We start from the raw sequence: 27,729 nt of genomic DNA on the forward strand, positions 1-27,729 counted from the left end.
TTATTAACTGGATGGTAACTAGTCAGGTAGGGCATGGCTGGAGGACGTGGGTCACTGGGGGTGGGCCTTTGGGGTTTTTATTTGGTTCTTTTTGAGCAGAGCACCCTCTCATCTCATTGTGCTCCATTTGTGTACAATGAATCCAAGAGCATTCTGTTGTCACATATAACTGATCCTTCTGCCATGATGCTCTGCCTCAACTTGAGCACCAAGGAAAGGAGCCAGCTGTCTATGCACTGAGACCTCTGAAACCATGAGGGCCAAATAAATATTTCCTTCTTAAAACTCTTCTTGTCAGGTTTTTTGAAATGAGAAAACTGACTAAAACCATCAGCATGCACTTAAGTTTCTATGTAATGACTCTTGGCCAGAAAGCAGAGATTCAGCAAACAAGGGAAGAAAGAAGAAAAATATGTTAAGAGGCCCCCATGATTCATCATTATAAAAGCACAAAATAAAAAGTCTTAAGGCAGACTGCAAGTAGAAAGTGACCACAAAACCTAGAGACCCCACAGGAAGACCCCAGGCAAGAGGCATCACCAGGGTGCTGCCACCCAGGACAAGTACTGGGAGAACCAGTGTCTAGTTTGGTCCTTCCACTCCACTGAGTTTCCTCCTTTGTCAAAGGCTAGTGCTGCCCGAGAGACCCCATGAAGTCTTTCCTCCACTGCCATTTGCCAAGAGCTGGATCTTTGGGATCCCTAGATCCTTGCATCTTGGCACCTTTTCAAATCAAGCTGTTTCACATACTCTGGGGGCCTTTCCTCAGATTTTTGCAGAGATGTGAGATAAACAACTGCACCTTCTATAAGATGCCTCGTTCAAAGGCATCAGCTCTCCCGGCCATTCTCCCCAGCTGGCAGGCAGGAGGGAGAGAAGACAAAGTGGAACAAGGCCCCAGGAAAATGGCGACATGTGCTCCCCTGTGCAATGGCAGATACGTATGCTTAAGAGGCTTGCATTAGTACAACGGTGGAAAATCAATGGTGGTTTCTCAATGCAAGGATAAGAAGCATCTAGATCACATATGGTGTGATTGTACTTCATTTCCAACCAGAGAAGTGAAAAATTGTGCTCCATTTGTGTATAATGAATCCAAGAGCATTTGGCTGTTATGTAAAACTGATTAGAACAAAAAAGAAAAAGAAGCATCTAGGTGCTGAAAACCAGTCTACCTAAACCCAGAACACCCACTGTTAAGGGAAAGAATGTCATGCGTGGACCCTGCAAGAAGAAACTTTATCATCATCTATGAGCAGCTGGATGAAATGTGTCTCCTACTACTGCAAGTGGTTCTTTAATCCCAGAAAGTTTACAATGCTCATGTACAACAGAAAAGAACATTTACGGTCTGTCCAATCCCAGAGGGATTCCTTCTAGACTCTTCAGTCTGCTGCATCCTGAACAGGAGTGTACAGTGGCATCATCTGACACAAAGACAACTTCTAGGTCAACTTGGACCAAACCATCAACATGACACCAACATCCAGATTACACTTGCTGAGAGATCTGCTCCAGACTCAGTCACTTCTATTTCTCAGATTGACTGTGAAACCGCTCAGTCCTATGAAGGCCAAATATAGCTCTAACCATCACTTGAAGTGAGAAAAATAACCAGTTACATACACTAAGGCTTTATCACATTCTCTTAGGCTCTCTGTCTTCTGTGTTCTGTTTTCAGGGACAATTCATTAGCAAGTTAGGAGAGAATAAAGCAAGTAGCTTGTATCAAATGATATTCTTAGTTAAACATTATTTTCAAAGAACCACTTGACAACTTCCATGCTTTGACTTGGACATTTCAAAAGTGCATAAGTGTTTAAAGCTCAATTCTGTATGTTCTGGCACTTGATTACATGCAGTGTTTACTTCCTGTGCTGAGTATAATGTGGAGACTGTCCACAGAAAGAAGTGTTGTAATTTATAATTGCATGCTACCAGATGGCATCTCTCTTTCTACATCCCTAACAAGGCCCAGAATAAATGTCTTCCATGGATTAGATTCAGAGAAAGGTACAATTTCATAGCTTTCTAGCTTATTTCATTTAAATTTCCCTTACATTTAAAACACAGTAGTCATAATTGGCATTTATCAAGAGCTTGCTACACACTGGCTTCTCCGCTGAATATTTTCTTTGCAGTATCACATTGCAAGCTCTTGATAATCCCCAAGGGAGACCACCATTTCCTTTCTTACAAATGAGCAAGCTGATTCTAAGAAACCTGCCTTGGCTTATTGCGCTCATGGATGACTCAGCTGGGACTTAAACACGGGTCCATTTCCACACTACAAGCTCTCGACATTCCTACTACGTTTCCTCCTTGCATGAAATTAAATACACTTGCATTTCTATGGATTTGGTGTGTTTGCTGGCTTCCTTATCATTTACAACCTCCATGAGGGAAAGGGATCATGTCTGTAGATTCCCTGAACCCAGCACACAGATCCGACACTTAGCACATTGCTGATAATTTTTGCTAAATAGAGAAAAGTAGAGTCATCCCTCAGAGTCCCCAGGGGCTGGGTTCCTGCCCCCCAAGTCCCTTGTATAAAATGGTGAAGGGTCTGCCCATAACCTGTGCACATCCTCCCCTATACTTTAAATGATCTCTGGATTACTTACAATACATGATGTAATGTAAATACCACATAAATAGGTGTCATATTGTTTAGGGAATATTGACAGGGGAAGAAATCGACACATGTTCAGTAAAGGCACAATTTTTTTCCTGAATATTTTCAACCTGCACTTGGTAGAATCCTTGAATGAAGAAGTCAAGGATATGAAAACCTGGCCGCATTCACTTATGCAAAGAATGACATGTGGATATGCACGTCACTATATTAAAAATGAGTCCACATTTTTTAAAAAGCACAGCATAACCTGATTAAGAAAAAATAGATAATTTAACTGTTCTATTTTTCTCTTCTGGTTTTATTTCCAGAGCCTTAGGGAAAGAACAAATGAGTCACATTGAGATACAGGGAAGTCACTACAGGTAAGCTACAGGAATGGGAAATGACACTACATTATTCTTCAATTCATTAATAAGCTAGATGCCAGATATAAAAACAACAACTTGGCTAGTCAGCACTTTTTAAGAACAAATTAATGGAAATAAGAGATGAAGGTAAGAAACAAAAGAAACTGACTTAGAATCTCAAGATCTTGAAAGCTGTCGGTGTGATTCTCCGCCTCCCACTTGGTTTTGGAAGAAGTCATAGCATGACAGAGCAGTCCACGGTTCTTAAATTATCTCTCGTATTTATAACATTTCTTGAAACTCTGATCTAACATACAAGGTTAATGGTGAAATATTAGTACATGGAAGGAGCATCCCTTTCTATTTTGTATTTGAAATAATATCTGGAGCCCAGTAAACATGGACAGGTTTGGGGATCATAAGAGCTGGGATTAAATCCTGATGGTAAAGGAAGCTCAGAATCTGGAACAAAGTCAAACCTCCGCAGTGGCACACGCCTGTAATCCCAGCAGCTCAGGAGGCTGAGGCAGGAGGATCATGAGTTCAAAGCCAGCCTCAGCAAAAGCAAGGCACTAAGCAACTCAGTGAGATCCTGTATCTAAATAAAATGCAAAATAGAGCTGGGGATGGGGCTCAGCGGTGGAGTGCATCTGAGTTCAATTCCCGGTACCCTTCCCAACCAGAAAAAAGAAAAAGAAAACCTCCTTCCCCTCCCTGAATTAACATCAGGAATGAGTGTGAGAGCATGGGCCTTCTTTCACATATAGGAACATTTTGAGCGTATATGAAGGGAGGGGGGGCACAGAGGTACACAGGAAAGCATTTTGTACAATGTAGAAGGAGAAAAAAAACTACATAAATGCACTTTGACTTTACTTCTCACAAAGGCACAAGGCAGTCTGGGGAACAGTCTGAACTACTACACCAGGATGCAGAGTCCTAGGCATGCCCCTTCATTTAATCCAGTTTACATTATTTTACATTAATAATCTACAAAGCTAGAATGGAGAAGGGCTTGAGGAAGCATCTTCAAGTGGGAAGAGACCACTCTCCTCCTTCCCAATCCATTTGTAATGATTCCATCTCTAGCTCAGGAGCACCATGGGAAAATTGTCCACGACTATGGAGAACTGAAAATCATTCACATATATGGACCATGAAGAAGAATTATTCTGTGGATCACAATACAGATGGACGTTAATCTCTTGAACATCAAATGTAATGAAAGAGACTTATATGAAAATGCAAAGAAAAAAAATTCAGGGCAGAAATACCGCAGGAATAATGAAGGATAAATTGTAGTGTCAACAAACACAATCAGTCTAGGGAGGTCCCAGATATGAAGTCATGGGAAAGAAGCTCACAGAGGTGGAAGACAGGAAGCTAAGACTGGAAGAGGAGGTCTGGCCCTAGATGAGTGTTAAGCTGTCAGTTCCTCCCCAAAGCACACCAACACAAGAAGATAAAAAAAAAAAAAAAAAAAAAAAAAAAACCCTCAAGCAAAGCCAGGCCGGGCAGTACAAGACTATAATCCCAGGGACTTGGGAGGCTGAGACAGGATGATCACTAATTAGAGGCCAGCTTCAAGAATTCACCAAGACCCTCAGCAACTTGGTAAGACCCTGTCTTAAAATTTTTAAAAATAAAAAGTTCTAGGGATATAGCTCAGTGGCAAGGAGCCCCTGGTTTCAGTTTCTAGTGTATTAAAAAAATAAATAAAATCCAAAGATGGTAGAATGAGATGGACATAATTATCCTAGGTCCATGCATGAGTGTACATATGGCTGGACGCTACATCCTGTACGACCAGAAAAATGAAAAGTTGTGCTGCGATTGTGGACAATGAAGAAATGCATCCTGCTGTCATATACACCTAATTAGAAGAAAGAAAGAGAGAATCCACTCAAAATGGAGGCCTGGCTCCACCTAGAATTCAGCACAGAAAAACTGTTCACACCTGACTTATTATCAGCTGTGGGCATAACTAAGGGAGCCAACAGACAGAGGCTCTGCAAACCCTTGGCCCTGTTGCCCCCAGTCCATTCCACATAAAGAAAGGTGCATCGAAGGACTAAACCACCTTCGAAAAGAAGCCATAAACCTGGACTTTGGTTCCAGCTTCCTGAGCATCAGTGGACCAAAACTGCCTATTACTATGCAAATGGTAACTGCAATTAGGAATTCTGAAATTCAAACTCTGCGGGCAAGGGCCAGGGAATGTCTGTGTCTGCCGCCAGCACAGAATAAGTACTTAAAAATGCTGTTAAACAGAGGAAAGGAAGACAACATAATCCAGTCTATTAAACAACAAGAGGTGGTGCTGACAGGGGAAGAATTTAAAGGCAATGTCCCAACTGACAGATGCTGGAAATAACCATTAGTTCTCGTTTATTGAGCACTTACTACATGGCAGGCATAATGCTAAGAGCATTAGTCACTTTTTTAAATTCTCAGAACAACGCAGTGTTGGTGAATTTTCTTGTTCCTCCTGTTGTATAGATGAGGAAACAGAACCAAAGGACTTCATCATGCTGTCCCGATCACCATGCCAACAGTGGCAGAGCTAGGATGTGGACCGAGGTGTGAATCATTTTAAAACCGTATTACCCTCGGCTTGGCATGCTCGCAGACGGCCTACTCTCCAAAGCAGCCACAGACCCTGGAAGGGCAGCTGCACCCCGGAAGGGCAGCTGCACCCTGGAAGGGCCTGCCCAGGCTCAGCACAGCCCACACGAGGAAGCATGAAGCCCCAGGAGAGCGAGAGGACTCCCCTGCAGCCCGTGACGTTTTACAGCTACATGGCAGATGGAAACAGGCTCCTGACTTCTTCTTTGTCACTTAACCAGTGTCCCATTCCTCAGTGCAACATGGGGAACTTCACCAAGGACAACAAGCAGCCACATTAGCAACCTCTCTGCTCTTGTCACTGACCGATTCTGTTACAACCCAACCCATCATGCTGACCTTCTGCCACCTCATTCACAGAGCATATGGCTCTCCCTTCCCAGGAGGGTGATGCGCTGTGAAAAACAGAACCAAAAGCCTTTTATTGCACATACTGAGGCAAGGAAGACGATTCACAAGTCACTGCAACACCCCTAGTTGGTTAGCCCACAGAAATTCCATAAACGGCTCCATGTTCCCACAAGGAGTGGGGAACACACTGCAGAAAGACAGAAAGAAACAACTCAGCACACACAATATACACAACATGCACCCACAAAGCACACTGGCTTCTTGTACAGCCACTCGGAGCACGGAGGAGGACCTGCTCAAGGTGGAAGGGCCACGCAATGATTCAGGATGCAGAAGGCAAGGCACTCACTGAAGGAACTGCTTGTCCTGAAGTCACCAAAAGGTCAGGCATTGTCTTTCTTATCTTTGGAGCCCCCTAACCTAGCAAAGTGACCTGGTGATTGCTGCCAGTAGTCTCAGGGGACCTTGCTGAGAAGCCTTCAGGTCCCACTGCAGAGAACAAATATTTCACAAAGGCTCCGCCTCAGTGTTACCCACAGAAAATCTTAACCTGATGGACCTTTTGATCCTTGTGCTCAGCATCCAATCTCTTGCCCAGGGACCTTCTTAACAGTGGGACCTGTCATACATGCCTATATCCCGCAAAGCAGGTGTAGCTCCAACACACACCAAGTGCTCAGGAATGTGGGCTGACTCTAGTAGGCTCTGTCTTGAACCCTGTTCCATGCACAGTGTTATCAGCGACTTAAAAACAGCCCAGTCTGTTAGTTATAACAAGTTGGAAGGTAAAGCTACTATAAATCAAACATCCCTAATCTGAAGATCCAAAATGCTCCAAAATCTGTGACATTTTGAGCACTGAAATGATACTCCAACTCTGATAGTTCAATGTCCACAAACTTTATTTCCTCCCAGTATTATTCAAAGTGTTATATACAATTACCTGAAGGCTATGTGTTTAAGGTGTATATGAACCAAATGAATTTCTTGTTCAAACTTGGGTTTCATTCGTGGGATACTGCATTACGTATGTGCAATATTCCACAATCCCAAAACATCCCAAATCTGAAACTCTTCTTGTTCCAAGTAATCTGGGGTGCTTTTCATAGAAAGGGACTTTAGGGATGGGGCTGTAGCTCATCAGCAGAGCTCTTGGCGTGCACATGTGAGGCACTGGGTTCGATCCTCAGCACCACATAAAAATAAACAAATAAAATAAAGGCATCCTGTCCATCCAGAACTACAAAAGGGGGGGGGCTTTATTTTTCACTCATGATATTCAGAGGATTGTAACTATGTTGCCCTGAATGGTAAGTCATCCCAGGTGCAGCAGAAGAAATGAAGAGAGTTATCTAGAAAGAGAACAAATAAATGCTACAATTGCATTCAGGCATCTGAGAACTTCTGAGCTCAGGACAGAGGGAAGATATGTTCCCCTTCTCACCTAGGGCAGGATGAGGACCAGTGAGTCAATACTCCAGGGGGACTGTCTTGGCTGCACACAGGCACCTTCAAAAGGTGAGACATCTGCTCACCCAGCAACCTGCCAGGTGTCAGAAAGTTCCTGCTCCCTGGGAAGGTTTTACCCAAAGGCTGCAGAACCACAGCTGCCCAGGACATCAAAGAAGGGTTTCCTGTATCCCCTGCTCCCCCAAACTAAAGAGGACAGGGTACACTTTGGTGTCCTGTTCTCCTTGCTCAAGGAGAATCAACAGTTATCACAGAGGTTCTGAAGACAATTTTATTGTGAAGTAGAAACAAAGACTATTTCTATAATAGACTAGAAAGAATTAACACCTTTTGCAAGTAAGAAAAATATATTTGGAAAATATGTGTACAGGATGTAAATATCTGAGCTATCTACATTCATGGTTATTTCTATTTCTCAATAGTTTTTTGGTTTTTCTTTTAGTTTTTGTTTTTCTAGATGAAGAAAAAAGTGCAAAGGAGAAACATAGTACTTCTTCTGGAAGATTTTCATCTTCCTCTAAGGAGAAAAAGATGAAGTTATTTTCTGAAACACAGTCCCAAGAGGCTGACATTTTGATCCCCTTGCTTTCCCTTTAGCCCTTCTTAAAAAATCTTAAATATATATGTCTGTGTGTGTGTGTGTGTGTGTGTGTAATATATTTTTTTAAAGAGAGAGAAATTTTTAATATTTATTTTTTAGTTTTCAGTGGACACAACATCTTTATTTTATTTTATTTTATTTTTTAAGAGAGAGTGAGAGAGGAGAGAGAGAGAGAGAGAGAGAGAGAGAGAGAGAGAGAGAGAGAGAATTTTTAATATTTATTTTTTAGTTCTCGGCGGACACAACATCTTTGTTGGTATGTGGTGCTGAGGATCGAACCCGGGCCACATGCATGCGAGGCGAGCACGCTACCGCTTGAGCCACATCCCCAGCCCTCTTTATTTTACTTTTATGTGGTGCTGAGGATCAAACCCAGCACCCTGTGCATGCCAGGTGAGCAGGTTACTGCTTGAGCCACATCCCCAGCCCAATATATATATATTTTTTTTAGGGCTGGGGTTGTGGCTTAGTGGTAGAGTGCTTGCCTAGCATGCATGAGGACTGGGTTTGACCCCCAGCACCACATTAAAAAATAATACTTTATATATATACTTTTTTTTAGTTGTGGATGCACACAATGCCTTTATTTTATTTATTTATTTTTATGTGGTGCTAAGGATTGAACCCAGTGCCCCACACTTGCTAGGCAAGCGCTGTACCACTGAGGCACAACTAAGCCCTCCCCTTAGCCCTTCTTAAGTATAATTTGCAGCCACATTAATATTTTATGAAGTGAATGCCATTAACATTTCCAAGCTGGTTTGCATTTTGAACAAGAGGCTACTCCTTCATCTGACTGACTGTGCCTGCCCCAGGAATGTCCTCATTGAAAACAGTGAGTGAAGGCCTCAGGGGAGATAAGGACTCCTCATTGGCTCCTTCCCAGCACCTACTGGACACTGGAGGGTGCTTGCTGAGCAGGTGAGCCTGTGGGTGGGCAAGGCAATCCCAGCAAAGGCAGAGGATGGCGTGACTTTGACCTTTTACCTTTGGTGCCAGGCTTTGTCTTATCAAGGGCCATCTAGTGCCACAGGGAGAGGAGGACTAGAAGACAGTCTGCAGAGCTCTTTAGTGTTTTCTTACACACTGAGACATGCATCGGTGGGAGGCCAGAGGCAGGGATGTAGGGAAGAGAAGAGATTCAAGCATGGTGGTTTGAGACACAAAAAAGGAATGCACGCGCAAGCCGAGGCCAATCATGGGACGGCAAAAGTATCTAAGAAGGGTTAACAAGTCTGGCACCTGCCCACATGTGGATCTCAATCAGAGGACTGGCACATGCCCAAAGTTCATTTAACATGCCACAAGTGGATAGGTGAACTTCAAAACAAGTGAAGATCAAACTCTACACCACCAGGGCACAGAAGGTAGGTTTACAGCTTCTCTCATAAATTCTACGCCAAACGGAAACAGCTCTGAGAAAAGGTGCACATTTCCAAAATGTCCAGCATTAATATAATCTACTGTACAACCAAATCCAAATCCATTGTGTAACAGATTCATATTATTTCTGTTGACAGAAACAAAACAGATCTCTAGCTAACATGTGGCAAGCTGCAGGGGTGAGGAGGAACACACTCTGGAACACTTTGTTCCCCGGGACTCCGATGTTAGGATGACTGATATGCCAACAAAAGACACAGGTTGGAGGAATACCAAGAAATCACCACTTACAGAGCCAGATACGGTGGCACATGCCTAGAATCCCAGTGGCTCGGGAGACTGAGGAAGGAGGATCAAGAGTTCAAGGCCAGCCTCAGCAACTTAATGAGGCCCTGGCTGAAAAGAAAAAAACAAGGGGGGGGGGGTGCTGGGGATGTGGCTCAGTGGTAAAGCCCCTGGGTTCAATCCCCAGTAAAAAAAAAAAAAAAAAAAACAGAAAGAAATCATTATTTATAATTTTCTTTCCCTTGCTTCCACGGGCCAACATTCCTCATTATCTCCCCTACAAGCATGTAATATATCAATAAAACAGCCAAAACATAACATAAACAAAACAAGGAAAACACCAACAGCAGAGCCTTCAAAGTATAGAAAGTATTTTCCCACACACTAACAAACTTAATTCCACAACAGTTTCATGGGAGGGATATCATTATTCCCTATTCATACATAAGTTTAAGAAATATTTTAAGTTTAGAAACAACTATAAAGTTATTAAACATTATTATTAAAATATTATTATTATTTAAAACTAATATTTTGGGGCTGGGATTGTAGCTCAGTGGCAGAGTGCTTGCCTAGCACATGTGAGGCACTGGGTTCGATTCTCAGCACCACATATAAATAAATAAATAAATGTCCATCAACAACAAAAAAAATTTAAAAAAAAAAACCTAATATTTTGACTAATTCCAAGACTGGAGTCTTTCCCTGGGGGCAGGGGTGGCAGGGGAAGAGAAGCCCCTTAAGTGCAGCAGTGTTTTCTCAGAGGAGGAAGAAAAAATATTTTAGATTACTCTGTCCCATCATATCTCCGTCTTCCTCAGAAACCAGCCTGGAACTTGTCTACTGAGGGCGAGGAGGCAGATGTTGAGAAACTAGGATGTTACATAAGGTCTACTTTTTTTTTTAGAAAGCACTATGTGCTGTCACAGATTTTTTTATGGATTTTATGGATTTTGCATTTAGGCAACTGAAAAAAAAAATACAGACCACATTTACCAACAAAACAAAACAAAAAAACATTAGCAGGGCATGGTGGTGCATGCCTGAAATCCCAGCAACTCAGGAGCCTGAGGCAGGAGGATCACAGTTCAAAGCCAGCCTCAGCAACTTAGTGAGACCCCAAGCAACTTGGTGAGACCCTGTCTCTAAATAAAATAGAAAAAGAATACTACTAAGCCATACCCCAACTCTTTTAATAAAGTGCCTCTGGGTTCAATCCCTGGTACCAAAAAATAAATAAAATAAAACATTATTGGGTTAAAATATATCACAGTGATGGCCACATTGTGGACAGCGCCTGTGTGGAAGGACACAATACCATTTTAACATGGGAACTCTGAAACCACCAGAAAAGGACAGCCACAGGGACACATATACACACCCAGCACCAAACCAACCCTCACTTCATATGGTCAGATACCTCATCCTCTCAGGACTGTGTGTACACACACAGCACACAAGGCTGCTTCCATAAACTGCTTTTGCCATAAACGACTGCCCAATAAAATAAAAATTAATGATTAACTTTTGCTCCCTGAAAGCCACTGAAGAAGAAAACAGGTATTTCCTGAATAGCCTTTGGGAACTGACTTTTCCCAAGCTCTATAAAAACCTTTACAATTATTTGCCATCAGGACTTAGTCTTGGAGCTAACATAAATATATGACACCTGAAGAGGTCAGATCTTGGGTTGAAATGCTTACTAATCATAGGTGTATTTGGGGTCAAAATTTTCCTTAAAAATGCAAGCTCCTAACCAGCGTTTGCTTTTGAAATGCCTGGAGTCTGAACAGTGATCCCACCCCCTCCCACCAGTTCTACATACCTGGAATTGGAATATTGAAGAGCCAATGACTACAAACTAGGTTCTTTGCTAAGCACTAGAGATACACGGCCATTAGGGAAGAAAGGCAAATAAATTAAGACCTAAAAGAAAAATAGGAATTAATCAGACCAGACAAGAACTACTAGAGCTAGAATAATTTGAGTTCAAATCCCAGAGAGAAGGGAAACCCTGAAAGGTGACCTTATTTTCCCTAGAGGTCAACTGATTCAAATAGCAGTAGATATGAAAGAGGACTTTCAATAGACTCACAGCCTAAGGTGGGGAAAAGGAGTTCAGGCCTGAAAGGAGGAGAAATCATGGTAAAACCCCCCAGACAAAGTGGCTGGCACTTTGAAAACTCTTCCCAGGCTGAACTAAAAATAGACCAGTCCTCAAGGGACTAAAGCTCAACTTCAGATCTCAATTCCTGACTGCACTGAACTAAGATGAAATAGAAGTATTCAGAAGCAAAGGTAAACATGCTCTAGAGAAGGATCAAACTATCTAGATCTCAAATAATTTTTTACATACAATGTCTGGTATTCAATCAAAAATAACTAAACATGTGAGAAAACAAGATGTGACCAAAACCCAAAAACAACAACTGACATTCCTTATCAGAGGAAGACATTAAACAATGATAACTAAGGGGCTGGGGTTGTGGCTAAGTGATAGGGCGCTCGCCTAACATGTGGGAGACCCTGGGATCGATCCTCAGCACCACATAAAACTAAATAAATAAAGGTATTGTGTCCAACTACAATCAAAAAATATTTTTTTAAAAAATGATAACTAAAAAAACAGTGAAATAATAGTACACCCTGAACACAACAGATGAAGTTTTTGAAAAGACAATACCAATGAAGCCAGAATTAAAAATAGGTAGTCATGGGGCTGGGGATGTGGCTCAAGTGGTAGCGTGCTCGCCTCGCATGCGAGCGGCCCGGGTTCGATCCTCAGCACCACATACCAACAAAGATGTTGTGTCCGCCGAGAACTAAAAAATAAATATTAAAAATTCTCTCTCTCTCTCTCTCTCACCCTCTCTTTAAAAAAAAAAAAAAAAAAAAAAAATAGGTAGTCAGCATAGATGGATGAATGGGCCCAAGTTGAGAAAAACAGACCAAACCGGTTTAGGTCCAAAAGGTTCAAAACTCTGCTAAGGGAGATTGAAATGTGAATGTCCCCTGGCGGATACTGCCCTTCCCAAAGAACTGTTAATATAGCAACCCCTGAGCAGACAGGGAACTGCTAATTAATTCACCCTGCACCCTGCTTCCTGCTGGGATCACTCCCCCCCACACACAACCCCACCCCCCACCCCTTCAGCCCACCTGTTTACCACTTCTTCCTTCCCCACCTGCATCTCCCAGTCACCTGTACAGGATGAAGGGAAATGAACAAGATAAGGGGCAAGAATGTAGAAGAACAAAGGAAACTTTAGATGTATAAAGGGATGGGACTTCCTCATCCCAGGGATTCCACCTTTTGGGTCCCCTTCTTCCTTTGGGGAGAAGTCTGTTCTACTACCCTTTAAATAAAGCTTCTTCCTTTCTACTCTCCACTTTCCTCAGGGACTTGTCTGATGTTACATTTCAGCATTCAGGGAAGCAGGACTCCAAGCTAACGGATAACTGGAAGTTCACCAAATGTTGAAAAGAACAGTTTTGTTCCTTTTCTTTGGTTAAAATCAAGGTAAATATAGCAAACTGTTAACACATCTTCAATCTAAGTAGTAAGTACATAGGTATCTATTATACTATTTTCTGTACTCCTCTGGATTTTTGTGACATTTCATAATTAAATGTTTAAAAAAGAAAAGGGTGTGGCTAAAGAGAGATGAGCAAGGGCCAGATTATTTTAGGCTTCAGAAGTCATATTCAGAAATCTTCCTTCTGCAGACAGTAAGAAACCCCTTATGATTTTAAACAGGGAGGTGATAGCATTTGACTTGCTCCATGAAGATCACTCTAGTTGCAAGGCAGCAAACACAGTGAGGGTAGGAAGCCCAGCTGCCAGGAAACCTGGTACAATAAGCCAGGTGAAAGATGATGACAGCTCGTGCACTGGAAATGAAGGAAAGCTGTAAAGATCCAAAGGATGGAGTGAGTTTTCTTCAGTCCTTACAACTGCTGCCCGGTCAAATCAAGGCCACTGTGACAAACACAAATCTAAAGTATGAGCGATTTCATTAGAACAAGGGCAACTTCCAGGACACAGCCTGGGACTGGTAAAATAAAAATTAAAAAAAAAAATCTGAATTTTTCTGCAAATCCTTAGAAGAAGCCCCAGCAGTTATAAGACTGAAAGCTAATAAGCACTCAGCTCAACACCAGATGGTCAGATAGATACATTCACAACTTGCCAGGATTTCTGAAGCCTTGTGCACCCTTCCAAACATGCAGATGCTTTTTATCTGAGAGGGAAAAAAACCTATTTCTGATTCTGATAGCAAATGCCAAGTCACATTTTGCCAGTAGAGAATGGCATCCACAAACTCCCTGAGAATTTTGCAATCTTATTCTCATTTTGAAGAGACAGGCTGTCTTTCAGTGCTACTTCCACAGGTCCCCCAAGAAAGTAAAAGAAAAGGAGGGAGAACAACAATTTCTGAAGAACTCAGTTGCTGCCTTCATACCCAAAAAAGTAGATCTGTGTCTCTAAATTATGCACATTTTTTTTTCCTGTGAGGACAAAGTAAGCATATCCAACAGAAACTTATCTGCACTTTCTGAAAAATGACCTGAGTCACAGAGTCTGACAATAACGCTGAGCTTTTTGACCCTCCAGTGGGGAGAGGCTGGAAGAATTCATTTTCCTTATCGTTGTGTTTTGTGCTTGTCCAAAAGTATTCACCAAGCACACCCAGTTCTCAGCGTGGACAGCTTACTGTTGTCCTTTGGGCTGATTTATGAATGCCTAGTTTTCTAGATATGGAATTTTACATAAAATTTTCCCCCAATCTGTTCACACAACAAAAAATATTCAAAGATGTTCTTTTTAAAGGAAGAGCTTTCCAAACATATGCCCACTTAGCGTTTTAATTTTTATGTATCTTGTACGAGAGAGTGGTTTCAGAGGTAGGGAAATATACTAGCTTGCATTCAACAATCCCCACACCAGAATAGAAAAAAGGGACAAATTTGTGAATAATGTCATACAAAGTCTGATATATGAAGAGGTTCAAGAAATAAATAATCACTGAAGGACCCAACTTTCTGGCTCAACATTTACTCAACATTCTCATTTTGTCGAAATAATTTGCTGAATCAAAAACTTGAACCCATCAAAATTCAGCCAAGTAGCTACAAGAAAAATACCACCTAACAGATCTTAGGAGTTAATACTAAAACATTAATGAATTTTGCACAGTTATTTATATATCATTCTTTGATCAAATTTATGAGATTGAGTATAATTTCTCAAATATTAATGACCATTACCATCCAGCAGCTAATTGAAGATCATAGGGGCTGGGGATGTAGCTCAGTGGTACATATGCCCAGCACGCATGAGGTCCTAGGTTCATCCTTGACACCAAAAAGGGAAAAAAAATGCTCACAGACAATTTATATGACACTTGAAGACTACAAGCGAGGTATGCTTAGTGTCCCTTTAGAGAAATTCAAGATTGATGTCGTGAGAACAGAAATCCTTGCTCTCGTCTGCCCAGAGGACAGAGCTACCTTCCAGGATACGAGCTCAGCGGAAGATACTCACTGGGTTGAGCACTTCTTCAGCAGAGTGGTGGACGGTCCACCAGTCCGAAGTCCACTCCCACGCGTTCCCCACTATGTTGTATAAGCCATAACCATTGGGAGGAAAGGCGTCCACCTAAAAGCAGAGAAGGGAAATGCTGTCAAAGCACTGCCCTCGTTCAAAAGAACCTCTCTGGGGCAGAAATGTGCTAAGAGCTATAATTTCAGAGTAGAAATACTAATTTTCATTCCCAACAGTCAAAATACAATTTGACCAACATGAAAACAAAGAAAAAGGCATTTTTTTTATTTTACTTTGAGTCCTCAAAGGGATTATAGGAATCTAAGAGGAGTTTACATTAAATAGCATGGAAGGCTGTGCAATTATTTCTGATAGACTGACTAGAGCTGATCATACGTCAAATCTCCAATGGTGTGTGTTTGTGTGTGTTGTGCACACACGTGTTCACAGATAACAGTGAGACCTTCAAGATCATTAAGAGGAATAGCACACTGGACTCACTGTGAGTCTTGTCCCCTGAGGTCAGCTCCCCAGCCACAGTGTCTTTCAGCACTGACCGACCCCAGGTCCACTCTGTCTTCTCCATCAGCCCCCTCCGACCTGCCTGAGCCATGACCATTAAAAACTGAGAGGATTTGTTTTTATGGAAAATGTGAACTCCTTATTGAGTGTACCTGAAATAGTGGGTTTGCAGTCTCTGGCATATGGAAGTCTGAAGCAAATTACATATTCAGGTAGGAATTATACCACATTTGAAAGGCAGGTCAGACAGTGACGCATAAAATGGTCACAGTCATAGCCTGAAAGCATCCAAAACAGGAGGGCAAGAAAAAAATCTTTAACTAAACAACAGTAAATGCAGAACAGATTCGCTAGTTTCATAACTTAAAATTTCTCCCAATCTTTTTTAAAAATTTTTATTGGTGCATTATAATTACACGCAATAGTAGGATTCATTATACCATATTTTTGTATGCACTTAATTTGATAGATCTCATTACCCAGTACCTTCTCCTTCCCTCCCCTCCAATATTTTAAAAGATATTGTGAGCAGAAAGGAAAATTTCATTTTTTCAATGAAAAAAAAAAATCAGGTTATCCTTGGAGCCTTTTATCTTTTGGTAAATGTGTGCTTTTTCCATGCTAACGAAGTAGGACTGAAAGAATGAATAAAATAACATTCATTTCTATGTGGCTTCAGATGGTTTCACATGTACACATGAATATGGAAGCATCTGCTGCTTGGGCAATTCAGAGCATTTCAATCAAAGTTAGGAAGCTACTCTGAAAAGAAGCTCATCTGATGAGTTGGAAAGTCGAACACTGTTGACACTCTGCCTCCACAATCACCATTCGTTCTGGAAACAGCAGTACTTAGGCACTGCTTCATTCAGTTACTCCAAGCCCAGCAACTACAGGCAGGGAGAGGTTCAGTGTGACTAAGATCCCAAGAGCGTAGTGAGGGAGGAGAGAAGAAAATACTGGAAACTAAAAATCCAGTTCTAAAAGGCAGAAGGGACAAGCGGGGTAACAGAGGGAGAGAAAATGCCACAGAAATTCCAAGAGGGAAACATTTCTGGCCCCAGGTACTGTCCCCCACAGAGGTGGAGGTGTCTCAGCAGACACTGGAGGACAGGTCTGAGACGAGGAGAGGCCACAACACGAGCTGTTTTTTAAAAAAATCTGGAGAGGGTCAGAAAGAAGAAATTCATGTGCTTCAGTAAGGGAAGGGGAGAAGCAGGAGAATAAGCACAATTTTAAAATTAAACATCCTGGAGGAAGGAGTTATTGGGGGGCCGGGGTGCTTCTAGAAAGAACAGACAGAGCCACTCTCAAGAGCCAGGCTGAGGTCCCAACTTACCAGTTAACATCAGGCAAGTACTTCAACCTCTCTGGGTGCTGCTGATCCATAAATGGAAAAATAATGGGACCTACCCAAAAAATCTGGGCGTTTTTCTCCCCCCTTTAAGTAATCTGATGTTTAACTGAGGTAAAATCAGAAGGTCACCAGCCCCTAAATTACTGTATGTATTTCTTTAAGAAAAGTGAAAATTTCAACTACTCAAAGTTAAATTAATCATATTAACCAGAGCTTACCCTCAGGAGCCTCAAAAGAAAACAGATACAAGACAAGGGCTTCTGACAAGCTAACCTTCAGGTGAACAAAGTGATACCCATTAAAACCAGAAAGAACTCAACGGTACGAGGGTGACCCAGCAAAATGTAAACTCAATTCTTTCTTTTATATATATATATATATACTTTTTTAGTTGTTCATGGACCTTTATTTTATTTATTTATATGCAGTGCTGAGAAGCAAACCCAATGCCTCACACATGGTAGGCAAATGCTCTACCACTGAGCCACAACCTCAGCCCCTGCATTCAATTCTTTAGGCTCACTGTGGTCCAAGTATTTTCCTTGGTTTCAAGTCAGATATGAAATAATTAAATGTATGAGTTATCCAGTGAGGAAGCCACTTTACGATAGTACATATGTGCTCTCAACTGTCCAGAGCACATGAATAGCAGCAGAGCAGCTCAAGAAAAGCCTCAATTGAAAGACAGAGGTCACAATAAGTCTCCAAACATAGGTGGGGGTCACCTCTCCCTGGCTTTCTTGCTTTCTCCTCAGGTCTGGTTTCTCCAATTGGTCCTTTTTTTTTCTTTTTTGGTACTGGGGATGGAACCCAAGGGCACTCAACCACTGAGCCACATCCCCAGTTCTTTATATTTTTTATTTTGAGACAGGGTCTCCCTAAGTTGCTTAGGGTCTCACTAAGTTGCTGAGGCTGGCTTTCAATTTGGTGATCCTCCTGCCTCAGCCTCCTGAGCCAGTGGGATTACAGGCATAGACCACCACACCTGCATCTCAAAAATTGGTTCTTTCGGGCTGGGGATGTGGCTCAAGCGGTAGCGTGCTCGCCTGGCATGCGTGCGGCCCGGGTTCGATCCTCAGCACCACATACCAACAAAGATGTTGTGTCCGCCAAGAACTAAGAAAAAATAAAAAATAAATAAATAAAAAAATTGGTTCTTTCGAGGCTCCTGGTAACTGTTCTAACTTTGTCTTAGTAGCTTCCATGGCAACTTCTTCAGGTAGGAAGATGTGCTGATCTCCCCCCATCCAATGTTCCAGCTCTAAATATCAGAAGAATGTCCTTATTTTGCCACAAATTTCGTGTTTTTCTGCAACAGTGCACTGACTTGAGAGGACCTAGCTCAATTTTCCTCGGCAGCCAGGTAAACAGAGCTAGGCGCTGCTGTAGTGGCAAGTGCTGTACAATATAAGTGCATGATGGCCCAAGACAGCTGTATCATGGCCTTCTGCTAAAACAGGCACTTCCATCATTTGTCCCATCCTTCAGAAACAGTTATCACAGACCGATCCAAATGAGAGCAGGGATGGAGGCCATTACCCTCTCAACTGAGACTGGCCCATCTGGGGGCCTCGTAATCCTGCCCAACTGCTGATCACGTGGCTGCTTCCACACTCTGACCTTCAAAGATATCTCATGTGCATATCGACTACTGAGACCTGCACCTACCACCCGCCCAGGAGCACCCTCTTGGCTTCGAGGTTTACAGCAGTGGCCTTCCTTGTCACAGCATGCCATCCTTGAGTGGACCCAGGCTGCTGAAGCCCTTCTCCTGACAGTCTCTCGTGGATCCACAGCAGTGCCATCCATTTTCAGGGATTGCTGTGTGTACAGGTGAGTTGTCACACACTCCCTGGCAGATTCCAACTCGGAGGACTGCTGCGGGGCCGTAACAGCCATCCCCTGTTCTGAGGTCTGACGAGCACCCACATCAGCACCTCCAATGGAACTCTGTTCACCCTGCAGCGCCACTTCTGCTGCCCCAAGGTGGCCCACTAGGCACCCTCAGCACAGTGCTCCACGCAGCAAGTTGGGCTCTTCTCCCATTTGAAGTGGAGAAAAGGGCTGAGATCATCTCTTCCCGAAGACCTCCAGGCATGGTCTTCACTGAATAAAACTATGTCCTGGGAGGGCAGCAGCTGTCCTGAAGGAAACTTGGGAGGAACTGGCTACCACATGGTTTGATTAGTCTTTGCCCCTGTGCAATCATGCATTTCCCATGGGTTTGTGTTAATTAATCATATGCATAACTCACACATATGGAATTTGATGCACACACATAAATGCATGCATACACTTGAGTGCTATTCTCATGCAATTTCTTTTTTATTTCTATCCTGCTCTGAAAACTACGATGCTGAGGATCGGGGCAAAGCCGTCAAGGAGGTGGGTGCCGTGGCCTCCCCTCCAGCCTGGCTCTTTGGGCCCCGAGCTGTTTCCCCCTCTCCCCACTCAGCCCAGCTGCTGGGAGCACTGTGGACCTCCCCAGCTCACATGTGGTGGATATTGTATTGTCCTGGGAATTGTCCTGGGAAATAGAAGAGTACTTTGAGTAAAAGGTATGCCTCCCAAGTTCAACTGCCACTTAAATGATGAGGATGTCACTGGTTCTGAAAAGTGAAAGGGCGCATACCTAGGAGTGGAATCACGAAGTGATAAGTAACTCTAATGTTCAGCCTTCTGAAGATTCACCAAACTGTGGTCCACAATGGTTGCAGTTTCTTACATTCCCACGAGCCCCTGTGAAGATCCAGCTCCTCCACACCCTCTGCAGTGCTTACTGCTGTCTGTCTGCTGGGTGAAGTGTGGTCACATGTATCCCCCACATTCAGGTTTGTTCAATGAACGTGTAAAAGGTGCTGGTTTTCACATGTGTTTCCAGTGTACAACTATAATAAGCATATGTTCGTGTCATGTCTTCTAAACCAAGTAAGCTGGATCATAAACCATTTTTATACTTTGATCAGCTTTTATTTTAGATATTTTGAAGCTGTACTGTTAGGTATATAAACTTACTGCTCTTAAATCTTAAAAAAAAAATACAATGCTGAAATCAGGACAGGTCACATTAATTTTCAATTTCTGGTAGGTCACGAGCTTCTCAGTCGTTCATCTTTTCCAAAAATGACTAAGTCGTTCACTTATTTTATTTTTTAGCAGCAATTTTGTAATCCTTTGATCATGTACCAAATAAACACAAATCGATTTGGGAAGCGTTATTTTTGTGTCAAACAAAAATACAAATGCTTTCAAAACATGATAATTGTTTGAAAGACTGTTGGAAAAAAAAATGATTCTCTAAACAACAAATTTAATATAGGGCTATTTTCCCAGAAGATTGATTTCCTCAGTGTGTTAAGAGAAAATGAAAATGTTTTGGCTCTACTCTGAGTGATGGCGTCCCCCTCAAAATTCATGCTGGAATTTAATCTCCAATGCAACAGTGTTAAGAGGGGTGGTCTCTACAGGGAGGGTGACTAAGGGATGCTGCGTGATTCTGCATGGGATTAGTACCCTCACAAAACAGCTCTAGGTTGAAGGAAGTGCTCCCCTGTCCTTCTGCCTCCCAGACAGGTGAGGGCACAGCGGTCAACCCCTCTAGAGGATGTAGCAAACACCACGGCTGCTGGTACCTTGATCTTTGACTTTCCAGCTGCCAGAACTGGGAGAAATACATTTCTGTTTATAAATTGGCCTGCCAGTGGTGTTTTGTTATAGCAGCACAAATGGACTAAGACAGTTTTTTAACACGGTTTCATTAGTGTATGATTATGCAGCAGAAGAGCAGGGAGATAGGAACTCTTGCAGGCCTTCTGGAAAACACAGGGCCATATATTCCAAAGTCTTAACCAAGGAAGTTTTGTAGGGCTAGGGATGTAGCTCGGTCAAGCACGCGCTTAGCCATGCACAAAGCACTGGATTCAATCCCCAGCACTAGAAAAAGGAAGAAAAAAAAAAGAACATTTTCTAACCTTTGACTCTTTAATTTCACTGCTAGACATCTGTCTTTTTTTTTTTTAATACCTTTGTTTTCTTTATTTAGTTTTCTTTGTGGTGCTGAGGATGGAACCCAGTACCTCAGCCGTGCTAGGCAAGCGCTCTGCTACTGAGCCACACCCCAGCCCTACGCACCTGTCTTTTAAAAATCAGAGACAGCAATGCAGCTCCATATTTATGTATGAGATACTCACTGTATGTTTTACCCCCTCAAAAAAAAATAATAACCTAAATCTGCAACAATCAGAGCTAAATAAATGTTTATTCCTTTGACTGTTTATCCAGCTACTGAAAGAAATGTATTGGTGACAACTATTCATGTAAAAAAAAAAAAAAGGAAGGAAGGAAGAAAAAAATGTTCCCTATATTAAGTAGGTAAAAACAGGATTTTAAATATTGTGTCCAGTGTGATCCAAATGCGCTATGTAAAAAAAAAATCTATGATGTACATACACCAGAAACACGTATGCCAGCCAATATGGTAGTTCAGAGCATGAGCTTTGAAAACAAACCGACCTGGTTCAAATCCCAGCTGTGCCACTTTCCTGCTAGTGTAACCCTGGGCAAGTAGTTAACCTCTCTGTACCTCAGAATGCTCACCTGGAAAATGGGGAAAATAGTACCTACCTTACAGAATTGAATCAATAGTAAAAGGGACAATTCATGCAAATGGCTAAGCACTATGCCTGGCACACTGAAAGCATTCAACATCCACTAGCCAAGAATGAACAGAAAGGAAAAGCAGTAAAATGCTACCAAGGATTCTCTCTGGGTGGCACAATACGAGATCAATTTAGCTTTCTCTTTACGGTGGTCTTCTTTTTCTAAAATTTGTACAAGTCTACCTTATTAAGGGATCAGGGGAAAAAATACACTATAAAATTGGGGGCTATTGGCGATTGGTGGCCAATCGTCAATAGTCCCCACTACTAGGGAGGCTGAGGCAGGAGGATTGTAAGTTCAAGCCCAGCCTCAGCAACTAAAAGAAAACTCAGCAACTTAGCAAGTCCCTGTCTCAAAATTAAATTAAAAGGTCTGAGGATGTAGCTCAGTGGTAAAGCACACCTGGGTTCAATCCCCAGTACAAAAAAGAGAGAGAGAGAGAGAGAGAGAGAGAGAGAGAGAGAGAGAACATCAGATTAAATACTAGTGTTGTCCCTGTGACCGCGATGAACGCAGCTGCGGCCACCCTCCTTCACAGAGTCACTACTCACGGGTGCAGTTCCTTGGAAGCCGTCCTCGGCAGTGTTGGTCACTGGGAATTCGCCCTGCCAAATGTTGGCATAATGTTGGCCTCTCGGCTGCAGCTTGTTGCCCCAGGGGAAAAGTCTGTTGGAAGAGACACGGGCATCAGCCTGCCAAAGGGAACGGGCTTCTGGGTTAAAGTCAAGGGACGAGGGAACGACACTCTTGCTCTGAGTGAGCTTTTAAAATATACATATATAGAGAGAAGAGCTTTTAATCGGTTTTTCCTAGTTTCCTTGTAACAGCTCATGTCAAGTTACCAACAACCTCAGTCCTTCCTGAGCACTCGGAAGGCTGGAGGCCAATCCCATCACTAACAGCAGGACTTGGGAGAGCAGGGGAAGGAGGCCTCATCCTGGACTTATTTGGTAGCGTGATCAGGCAGCGCCACACCACACTTTTTTATAAAGCCATGGCTATTTTAAGGAGCTTTTCCTAGAAGATGTGACCCAAACATGAATTTTCTGTCTCATAGCTCTAGAAGCGAAGAAATACCACCGCTTCAGAAGATGCCTAAAATAAGAAAATGCTAACAGCGAGGCGGCCTGCCAAGCCGCTCCAGGGACTAACAAGCAGCACGTGAACCGCTGGAAGTTGCTTCAGGGCTGCAGGGAGCCCTGTTGGCCAAAACCTGGCTTTGGGGACAGCAAAAGGTCAGGGGGTCGCTCACCAGTGTCACCTAAGTAACCTCACAGGGAAGAGGAAACCCCTGGAAGAACAAGAGCTGCTTGTGTTCAACTTTCTGAGCAAAGAAAGTTCCATGGAGTTAAACAAAAAAGGTTTGGGCAACATGAGGCCGTCAATACCTATTCTGCAGCCCTCCTCGACAGCTGTACTCCCACTCAGCTTCCGTGGGCAACCGCTTCCCTGCCCACCTGCAGTAGGCCACTGCGTCATTCCAGGAGACGTGGAGCACCGGATGATTTGGCCTGGGGAGGAGGGAAAGCAGAGTGAACAGAGGCTCCGACCGGAACAGGAAACAGGAACTGGCATGTCTACTCATCCTCGGTTTGGTTGGTGACCCCGTGATGAAAACCATGACCATGCATACCCCAGAGCTCCATGCACTTATTGGGCCTGCATTAGAGTTTCTGTCCCCTCCACAGGGGGATCCACAATGGATATTCTACAGATCAACTCTATCTCAGCCTCAGTTTCCAGAGAACCCAACCTAGGACATCCAGCTTCAAACTCTGCATCTTTTCTATGTTTCCACAAATGACTGACTCGTCACATTTGCCTGGCTGGAGCAGATCCCAACTCGTTCTCCCTTTTCCTCAAGGGATAGAGGGAAGGGGAAGGCATCTTGGATTGAATCCCCTGCTCATTTTGTCTTTAAGTGGTCTACACATTCTGAGTTCCTTCCACATACATCTTTGAGTTTTCTACAGTAATTACACCAGGACTTTCATGTATTCTTTCAACGAATGTTTGCTGAGTAGCTATTATGTGCCAGATACTATTCCCAGCACTGATAAAAGATGCACTTTTCTCAGAAGACTGACTCAGCCAGCCATTCAGTTTACTACATGAATTTAAAAATACATCCCATGGGGAGGCAGCGCCACGGTAGAGCACGTACTTAGTATGCACGAGGCCCTGGCTTTGATCCCCAACACTGCAAAAAATAATCCTCTTCGGATTTTTCTGCCTCCCTTCTGCCTGCTTTTTTCCTCTCCCCATAAACTCAGGAAAGAAGTTATGAATAGGGAGCTCAGGGGCCGGCCCTCCTGAAAGATTTCTGACTTTTGTCGAGGGGCCTATCCCTAAAGCTGAACTCATGTCCTCCCAGCTTCCAGCAATCAGGAGAGCAACCAGGAATGCTGTGAAGATAGAGACTTGAAAATGCCACCTGAAAAATGAGGTTAGGAGAGCAGTCTGCTTGGGCTGTGGAGGGACAGATCCTAACCCAAACCCTCTCCACCTCCGGGCTTCAAGTCGACTCTATTTTTGCTCGAGATAATTACTTCCTTGCCACCCTGGAGACTTGCTGACCGACTTGCTGCTCTGTGGTTTTGTAGTCAGATGGTAGCTCCAAAGTATGTCAGCCCGGGACTACAGAGCACATGGATCCCGAGTGTGGGCCCTTGAGTGTAAGGGCCACCTGGCAGGACACAAGTGCCCATCCATGAGACAGTCAGTCCTTCCTCATAAAGATGCACTCACGAGGCAGAACAAATGGACAGACTGGAAAGATTAAACATGACATGAGATCTATAACAGGCCTGTCAAAGGGGGAAATCTGCAAGAAGATACTCTTTGACAGGCAAATGAGGAAGGAAATAGGCCATCTATTAAGAGCCTTCTGGGAGGCCACAGTGTTTAGGTCTTCACAGACATTATTTCCTGTCATCTCATTTTCCTACCAATCACTGATGGTGTGTCACTCTTGCTATAATCTTATAGCTGAAGATGGCCACTGGGTTCTTTCTCAAGAGCACAGGAATCTGTTATGGAACGAAGCGTGTCACCTGGGCCTCACCTGACTCACCTGTGCAGAACAGTAGAGTCGGGCCCCTCTGGGTGTCTCCAGTTAGCGCCTTTAACAGGTAACCACCAGGGAGCGGCTGCAACCTCGAAGCAACCCAGAAGAGGCTGATGTTAGCCACTGTGATGGTCGAACATTGCACTTGGCACCAAAGCCCCATCTGGGTTACCAAACATATACCTCTACCAAAATATCAAAAGATTGGTTTGCAAATAAGTCTTCAATGAAAGTATCAATTGATATTATAGAATGTCACAGTGGTGAAATAAGTATGTATTTAAATGATGCGTGGCTCTAAGATTATATATATATATATCTCTGGCATGAACCCAGGGGCACTGTACCACTGAGCTACATGCCCAGCTTTTTTTGTTTGTTTGTTTGTTTGGGATAGGGTCTTGCTAAATTTCGAGACTATCCTCAAACTTGTGATTCTCCTGCCTCAGCCTCCCAAGTTGTTGGGATTATAGGTGTGCGCCACAGTGCCTAGCTTCTAAGAATTTTTAAAAGATGCACTAATGGGGCTGGGGATGTGGCTTAAGCAGTAGCGTGCTCGCCTGGCATGCGCGGGGCACTGGGTTCGATCCTCAGCACCACATGAAAATAAAAATAAAGATGTTATGTCCACCAAAAACTAAAAAATAAATATTAAAAAATTCTCTCTCTCTCTCTCTCTCTCTTAAAAAAAATGCACTGCTGACTAATCCTCTATGATCTCTGACAAATGGACGACAGCCTGTACTTCTCCTTTTTAAAACATGGGGAAACAATTAACCTTACAATTAAGTGTGGGGCCAAAAGTGAACCAAGGTGGTCAGAAATCAAGTTGAATCACTGAGGGAAAATGGAGTATGTTTTTAAAAGACCTTGGTTCCATTTCTAGCCCCACATGGGCTGTGTGAGCTGGGGTAAATTCACTACTTAGCTAGCCAGCCCCTGAGAGCCCCATCTGTGAAATGCTTCCCCTACCTCAGAATACCAGAGGAGGCCAGATCTTGGAAAGGCTCAGTAAACTGTTACTTGGATCTTTAAGGTTCTGTTCATCTTCTTAACAAAAATAATAACAGCAAGGGTCCTCAGTTAGTGAGCGGTGAAGAACAAGTCTTTGAAGCCATCAAAACTAGATTTGAATCTTGGCTTTGTAGTTTACAGTGTGACCCTTGGCAACATGTTTAAGCTTGAGACAGCAACAGCACCTACATGTTGAGTTTTAGCAAAGAGGAAATACAGCACAAAGGGCTTAGGACCTCAGCTCTTAGCAGCTTAGGCTAATGACTCAAGGAGCAGTCAGTAAAGGGAACCATTCTCACATGATCTTCCCCATGACAATCAGTAACAAGGACAGGCTCAAAAGACAGTAAGTGAAGAACAGAAGTTTGCAAAGGAGTCTTCTAATATAAACTCCAGTGGTCAAGGTCATCTCCATGACAATGGTACTCTCCATCCACAGCATCCTGCTGAGCATGGCTGAGTGGAAGTGACAGGGAGCTATGTCCCGGCTACCAGCAATAGCTGTAACTGGAAGCCCCAGACTCCGTTCTCACTCATCCTTTCTCAGAGCTGGGATCTTCCAAGAAACCGAGGCAACAGGAAGACCCCTTTCAAACCCCGATTCTTGAGACCAAGTCAGAAAGATTTAGACATGACACTCAGAGTAAGAGGAATGAGTTTATTGAGGGAAAGCAAAAGGGAAAGGGGACACTCTCAAGGGAGAGAGTGGGTTCTCTCAGAGAGGTACTATGTATCTCTCCTGCACACCAGGTTTATTGGTGATCCCAGAGAAGTTTCCAGACAGTTCCACCCAGGTCCACCTCTTGACACAACAGGGTGACTTCAGACTCTCAAGTCCCCACTGTCATGGCAACTGTAGGTAACCCTGGCGCATGCTGACCAGTTCTAATTGGATTCTTGACTATACATTCTTATAGATTTTATGGTTAAGAGGAACTATCCTTATGTCCCAGAGTTTCAGGATCTGGTCACAAGAGTCTCCTGGGTTCCTCCCATCAGCATTATCTTGGGCCTGCATTTCTCTTGCTGAGGAATGTAACATAGCTTGTCCACCTAGGCCAGTCAGGGCTGCAGATAAATGGCTTCTTGGAAAACAAAGCCCACGGGCCCATTCTATAGAATTATTCTCTTCATCTCATGTTCCCACTATCCTCATCAGTCTGATCCCTAACAACGTCAACGAGCTCAGGACATGCAAGGTCTCGATCACAATGGGATGGCAAAGTCCATTTCAACACAGAAGGTATTATGTCCTCAAACAGCACTTCTGCACGCGGGGTCTCACCCCAGAGAGCACAGGGTAGAAAGGCAGAGTTTCTTTCTGTTTCATTTGTAGCACTGCAGAAACTCATCTGAGACATCCTCCTTGACTGGACCACTCCATGTTCAGGTGCCAGTGACAGTTTGCCACATGTCAAGGGAAGATGTGCACAGAGAGCCGCAGTCACTCCACTCTTGTGTTTCAATGCGACCTTCAGATCACTCACCCGACCCAACTCCACCCCCAGCACTAAGCACCCCACAGGAAGTTCTAGTTCTTAAGTTTAAAAAAGAAAAAAGGCTAGCATAAATAAAAATGGCAAAATACAGAAACATGTGAACCTTTGTTAAATTTGGGGTAGCTTTTCTCCTGAGACCCTTTTGTGTTTTGAAATATTTTCTCTTTAGCAATTAAAAAAAAAAAAAAAAAAAAAAACCTCACAGTTGGGTGTGGTGGCCCAAGTCTGTAAGCAGAGCTACTCCAGAGGCTGAGGCAGGAGGATCGCAAGTTCTAGGCCAGCCCTCGCAACTTAGTGAAACCCTGTCTTAAACTAAAAAGGTTTTTTTTAAAAGGGCTGAGATTATAGTTGCAGTGATAGAATACC

General features: G+C 43.2%; 1 protein-coding gene across 1 annotated transcript in view; it reads right to left on the bottom strand.

The window, feature by feature from the left end:
- Nucleotides 1–27,729, bottom strand: part of SUMF1 (sulfatase modifying factor 1) — an 82,393-nt gene that overhangs the window by 25,747 nt on the left and 28,917 nt on the right. Inside the window, exons 4-7 of the mRNA XM_081276063.1 lie at nucleotides 24,857–24,939; nucleotides 23,172–23,294; nucleotides 22,335–22,449; nucleotides 15,246–15,359 (exon numbers count right to left, since the gene is read on the bottom strand). Of these exons, the coding sequence (XP_081132189.1) occupies nucleotides 15,246–15,359; nucleotides 22,335–22,449; nucleotides 23,172–23,294; nucleotides 24,857–24,939 (435 nt within the window). The remainder of the gene's footprint in view (nucleotides 1–15,245; nucleotides 15,360–22,334; nucleotides 22,450–23,171; nucleotides 23,295–24,856; nucleotides 24,940–27,729) is intronic.

Source organism: Spermophilus citellus, assembly GCF_964194105.1.
Source record: "Spermophilus citellus genome assembly, chromosome: 19".
In the NCBI taxonomy this organism is placed as follows: Eukaryota; Metazoa; Chordata; class Mammalia; order Rodentia; family Sciuridae; genus Spermophilus; species Spermophilus citellus.